Below are 6,181 nucleotides of genomic sequence, written 5' to 3'. Positions count from 1 at the left end.
AAAAAAAAAAAAAAAAAGAAAAGAAAAGACAAGATAAATATATAATATTGAAGAAATCCGTTTGTTTAGTGTGTGTACATTCAATTATGGCTCAAAAAATTAGATGACAAAAAAGCACAAACAGGGCAGGTACGGAATGCAGAGGTTGGCATATTCACACTAGCCTTTTGCAGATAGCAGAGCTCCATTATCTCAAAAAGCCAAAGCCTGACTAGTGTTTCCCACGTCATCTTCCTCATTTCCGCAAGGCCGGGACTGGAGAAGAGGAGGTAGACCTAGGAGCCAACAAATGGCTATCAATCCCACCAAATAGACTAGGCAGTGGGCTTGCTAAACAACGAAGCTTCCAGAAGCGGACCCCACTTCCTATCCTCTTGTGGCCACATTGCTGATCCTAAAGCTTTTCTATGCAAAAACTAGCGGAATGCTATTGAATGTAGGTTTCCGAGGCAGCCCTATTCTCTCCGGCTACTTCAACATCAATGGGGGCTTATTTGCCCAAGGGACGTCGCAACTGGGTCTTTCCCATTCTTTCATCGCTGGTGGTTCACCGCCCCCACTCTCCCCCATTGCCAGCTCTGCCTTAACCTCCCACGAAATCAAATCCCCGCTTTACCAACCCACAGCAGCCGGGGGGATGGTGAGTGGCGGGGGGTGGGGAGAAGTGGGGTGGGGTAGCCGGCCCCTCCCCCACCCAGCTGCGCCTACACCGACTAGAAACTACCAGTCCCGGCGTGCCCCGGGGCGGCGCGGGCGCAGGGGCGCGGGCGCGGCGGGTTGTCGTTGGCTGGAGCAGCGGCTGCGCGGGTCGCGCTGCTGTGAGGTCTGCAGGCGCTGGCAAATCCGGCCCAGGATGTAGAGCTGGCAGTTTCTGACGGCGCGTCTGACGCGGAGTTGGGTGGGGTAGAGAGTAGGGGGCGGTAGTCGGGGGTGGTGGGAGAAGGAGGAGGCGGCGAATCATTTATAAATGGCGCCGAAGCAGGACCCGAAGCCTAAATTCCAGGAGGGTGAGTGTGTGCCTTTGCGAAAAAGGCACCTAACGGCGCAGGAGATGGAGGCGGGCTCGAGGTGGTTGAGGTTTGAGGGCCGGGGGTGGCGCGGGGTGCGCCCTGGGAAGGCGGCGGAGAGTGCTTTGTGCGGGGAAAGCGCATTGCGGATGGCAATTCCGATGCGTCATTGTGAGCGCTTTGTGAAGCGAGAGTGCCACGCAGGCGTTAGAGTGGGAGAGGGAGCGTTTGGCGCGTGGCACACCCTCGTCAAGTGTTTGTTATTGTTCTGAGGAAGAGGGCGCGAAGAGAGCAGCCTATTGTAGGGAGGCGACCGGGGCGCCATGGCGGCGGTTAGGGGAAGTGATGTGGCGGCGGGGGGAGGGGCAGCGGTGGTTTCTGGTGGTCCTGCAGCGCGCCCGGCCGCTTGGGCAGCCACGACGGGCAGTTAGGTGCTTCCTGGAGCCCCGGGGTGGTCGCGTTCGGTGGAGACTGGGAGCTGCGGATGGGGGTGGCTTTGGCGCCACGGGGCGGGAGAACTGCGTTGTAAAATGGCCGTTGCAACATGGCGGCGCCATCATGGCCGCCGGCGTCTCTGCCCCGTATGCAGGCGCAGCTTCAGGGCAGATGCAGCGCCCCCTTCCACGAAGACCGCAAAGTTGCCGGGACCCTTCGCTTACCTCAGAGTGGTGGGTGGGGACAGACAAAAAAAAAAAAGGATCAGTGAGATGAGCGTTTTCCTCCGCTTTGTGTTGCCTGGAGGCCTCACTCTGTTGTTCTTAGGCGCAGTGCCAAGATCCTATGGTAATGTTAGTGCGCTCTCGCTTTGCAGTTGCTCTTAAAAAGTAAATGAAAATGATCTGAATGCAGTGTTAACGCCGTTTGCATTTGTAAGTCCCATTGTCTCGATGTCATTTTTTAAATGCAGTAATTGTTTGATTAGTTGCAGTGTTTAACAGTGACTTGAAAGTTGAGTTTATTTTTATTAATTGGTTTTCGATTGACATGAGTTTTGGCTAAGGTTAGACTGCCAGTGGAAGGCAGCTCTTTAAATTTTCACAAAGCTTCAATTTATGTATAATAAGGTGGAGGTCTAATAGCTAAAAAGGAAGTAAAATCCTGTTGAAAAGGAGGAACACTCTAATATTCGTTTTCATTGCTATGGAAATTTATGCTAGTTACCGTAAATAACGGTGTCAACATGCGTACGATTTTTGTTCTGGGGATTTTTAGACTTGCATTAGAATTCCTTTTAGAGACATAAATCTCAAACCGTAGTACTGCGTATTGTAATCTTAGGGGATATTTAAGGGAGTTTTAGGGTTATTTTGTTAATGAGTGACTTTTTTGTTTGTATTTTTGAGACGACGTCTCACTCTGTCACCTAGGCTGGAGTGCTGTTATGGTATCTCGGCTCACCTCTGCCCCCCGGGCTAAAGCGAGCCTCCCACATAGCTCGGATCACAGACGCGCGCCGTCACGCCCGGCTGAGTTTTGTTCTTTAGGGGTTTTCTTTTCTGTCTTTGTGGGGTTTTTTTTTTTGTTTGTTTGTTTTTGTTTTTGTATTTTTGGTAGAGATGGAGTTTCATGATGCCCAGGCTGGTCTTGAAGTCTTGGGCTCAAGCGATCCACCCGCCTCGGCCTCCCAAAGTGGGGGGATTACGGGCGTGAGCCATCGCGCTCAGCCGTGTGACTTTTAATACCCTTCTCCCACCTTGAGACGCTGTGACTCTACCTCCTATGGATTCATTATTTTACTAGAATTAATTCAGAGGGTCCGTAAAATTGAATGAGGAAGATGTTTTTTTTCTACCTACCCAACTTTAGTATTTAACAGTGTAATTCCTCCCCCCAAACCCCGAAAAAAAACGCCACATTAGTATTTTCAGTGTATTTTCATATCTTAGCATTACAGTTGTGGAAGATGTTTTCAGTTATCAATCATTCTCGTTTCTTCAAAATTAGGGTAGTTACTGGATGAGCAGCCAAGTCTTGTTTGTAGAACGTGACATTTAAAATGTTTTGGTGTTTCGGTACAGTTGATTTCCTTTGTACTACTGTGTGTTTTATGTATTTATGAAACCATTCGGCTCGTAGGCTGTATCAGACTGTCAAGGCACAAAAAGTTAGTCGCTTCTGTAGGAACAGCCTAAGGTTGGCTGTTTAAGGAAGAGCTTTAATTCTAGAGGGTTGCTAGTTGAGAGGGGAATAGCAGCAGAGAATTCCTTGTGCTGTTTTAAGTGGTGTAATTGGAGAAGAGTAGGAACCAGGGTATCCCCAAGTAAGGTTTAAAGCTGTGTGAGAGATTCTGTAGTTAACATTATTTTCCAGGTGTGTTTTCTACTTGTGTTTAAAATGGAATTGTATAACCACCGTTTAAAAACGATTTTAGTGGGCTGGGCGCGGTGGCTCACGCCTCTAATCCCAGCACTTTGGGAGACTGAGGTCAGGAGTTCAGGACCAAGCCTGGCCAACCTGGTGAAGCCCAGTCTCTACTGAAAATACAAAAATTAGCAGGGCGTGGTGACAGGCGCCTGTAATCCCAGCTACTCGGGAGGCTGAGGCAGGAGAATCGCTTGAACCCAGGAGGCAGATATCGTGCCATCGCACTCCAGCCTGGGCCACAGAGCGAGACTCCATCTCAAAAAAAAAAAATTATTTATTTATAAGATGATCAGAGAATATCTTGCAAGGGAAAAGGAATATTTTATGAGTGCTAACAGAATCGTCTTGAAACACTCCAGAGTAATGTAATGGTAGAAAAAAGAGTGGCGAGAAATAGTATTTTTTTGTGTGTGTTTTTGTTTTTGTTTTATTTTTGAGACAGAGTCTTGCTCTGTTGCCCAGGCTGGAATGCAGTGGCTCTGATCTCGGGTCACTGCAGCCTCCGCCTCCTGGGTTCAAGCGATTCTTTTGCCTCAGCCTTCTGAGTAGCTGGGATTACAGGCATGTGCCACCGCACCCAGCTAATTTTTGTATTTTTAGTAGTGTTTCACCATGTTGGCCAGGATGGTCTCGATCTCCTGACCTCGTCATCAGCCTACCTCGGCCTTCCAAAGTTATGGGATTACAGGTGCGAGCCGCTGCGCCCGGCCGAGAAATAGTGTTTTTAATGATTCTTGTAAACTTGTAAAAAAGTTTTTTTATTTGAATGTTCTATAAGCAATTCTTAAGGCATAGTGATTTCTTTGCACAGGACTTGGTTTTCCATTGGAAATGCTTTTTTGTTTTGTTTTGTTTTGTTTTTGAGATGGAGCATTTGCTGTCCTGGGTCATACTCCTCAGCCAGCTGTGTATTTTTTCAACAGAATACTAGGGCCTCGTAGCTAGAATGGCGGTCAGAGGGCCTCGGTTTCAGTGCACTTTTTTCTGGCAGCAGCAGCCAAGGGGAAAAAAATGGTAGGCCATTTTCAGAGTGCCTTTAAAATGTACCTGGAGAGTGAAATTAGGAAACACAGATCTGATCGGATCTTTGGCGCTGTTATTAGCAGTATGGTTTAACCATTTTAGTTCTTGTTCCTGGGCTGTTGGAGAAGTCTTTCATCTCACTCTTTTCCAATCTCCACCTTAATGCAGAAATGCTCTGCGTAGGTCCAGCAGCCTCTAGCAGTGATTCTTTATAGAGTGAACTACTTAACAAGGATTAAATAAAGTTAATAGGTCGTGCTCTGGGAGATTCTTATAATATGGGTCTCTGGTGAGGCTTGAAAATACGTAGTTTAAAAATATATTTTAAATTTTAATTTTTTTTTTGAGGCGGAGTCTTGCTCTGTCATCCGGGCTGGAGTGCAGTGGTGTGATCTCTGCTCACTGCAACCTCCAGCTCCTGGGTTCAAGCAATTCTCCTGTCTCAGCCTCCCGAGTATCTGGGACTACAGGTGTGCACGCCCACGTCCGGGTGATACATATATATGTGTGTGTGTGTGTATGTGTATATATACATGTGTGTATGTATGTGTATATATGTGTATATGTGTGTGTGTATGTATATGTATATGAGAGATGGAGTCTCATTCTCACCCAGGCTGAAGTGCAGTGGCGCGATCTTGGCTTATTGCAACCTCCACCTCCTGGGTTCAAGTGATTCTCGTGCCTCAGCCTCCTGAGTAGCTGGGATTATAGGCACACACCACCATGCCTGGCTAATTTTTTGTACTTTTAGAAGAGATAGGGTTTCTCCTCTTGGCCAGGCTGGTCTCAAACTCCTGACCTCAGGTGATCCACCCACCTTGGCTTCCCTAAGTACTGGGATTATAGGCGTGAGCCACCTCGTCGTGCATGCTCTGTTAATTTTAGAGCTAAAAACTAAAAATTTTAAAGCTGACATTCTTGGATATTTTAGTTTTTAGAGCTAAAAACTAAAAATTTTAGAGCTGACATTCTTGGATATTTCAGTTGTCCGTGGGTCTGTTGAAACCAAGTGGACTGAAAATGTGTGCAAAATCTTTCAGCTATAGTCAAATGTAATCTGAGGTACTGCCTAGAATTGCTTCCAAGACTTCCAGGTCCTGACATTTTGTTTAGTCTTGGGAGTAGGCTCAGCATAGACTGTTAAGTTCCAAAGGTTAGGCTTTATTGTCTCATTTCTTTGTTCAATGAAGCAGCTTAACACCTAGAACATCATTCCACATTTGAGGAATGAACATAGTGAGACCCCTTAATCCAGCCAATTTCTAATGCGTATTGATATTTTAATTTGTAGGATATTTTACTGAGTAAAAGGGTTGGAAGCAGAAATACAAGTGGAGAATAAAGGTCCTCAACTTAGAAAATCAGTTGAGGAAATCTTTAAAAAAACTGTATTTTCAGATGTACAGTTAAAACCAACCAACCTTGACAGCGTTGCAGGAGATTCTACCTATGTGCTTGACAGGTGATAGATGATTTGATTATTTAAGTAGATTGACCTGCTAATAAATTGTTTTTGTTTTTACCATCCGATACCAACGGTGTTTTTGTTGTAGGGTATGGTTGAAGTTTGAGCCAAAGTGGTACTCTGTATAGCTGTCCCCATTTTTCCTAATTTGGCTAGGAATACCCTAATAATAGTGGGATGACTCTCTAAGATGTGAATCATCTTATAGATTAGAAGAAATTACAATTAATCCAGTACTTTTTCTCCCTTTACAGGTGAGCGAGTGCTGTGCTTTCATGGGCCTCTTCTTTATGAAGCAAAGGTATGAAACTTGTTTTCT

General features: G+C 46.1%; 1 protein-coding gene across 6 annotated transcripts in view; it reads left to right on the top strand.

The window, feature by feature from the left end:
• Positions 1–6,181, top strand: part of MORF4L1 (mortality factor 4 like 1) — a 54,945-nt gene that overhangs the window by 27,658 nt on the left and 21,106 nt on the right. The window contains exons 1-2 of one of the 6 annotated variants that reach the window (XM_011938403.1): positions 726–1,007; positions 6,117–6,163. In XM_011938403.1, coding sequence (XP_011793793.1) covers positions 968–1,007; positions 6,117–6,163 — 87 coding nt within the window. In that variant the 5' untranslated portion in view covers positions 726–967. Of the gene's footprint in view, positions 1–725; positions 1,069–6,116; positions 6,164–6,181 lie in introns of those variants that run through there. The other 5 variants (XM_011938401.1, XM_011938404.1, XM_011938405.1 and 2 more) reach the window with 5 other exon arrangements.

This window comes from Colobus angolensis, unplaced genomic scaffold (assembly GCF_000951035.1).
Source record: "Colobus angolensis palliatus isolate OR3802 unplaced genomic scaffold, Cang.pa_1.0 Scaffold172, whole genome shotgun sequence".
Classification (NCBI taxonomy): Eukaryota; Metazoa; Chordata; class Mammalia; order Primates; family Cercopithecidae; genus Colobus; species Colobus angolensis.
This window is presented reverse-complemented; position numbering and strand designations above follow the sequence as displayed.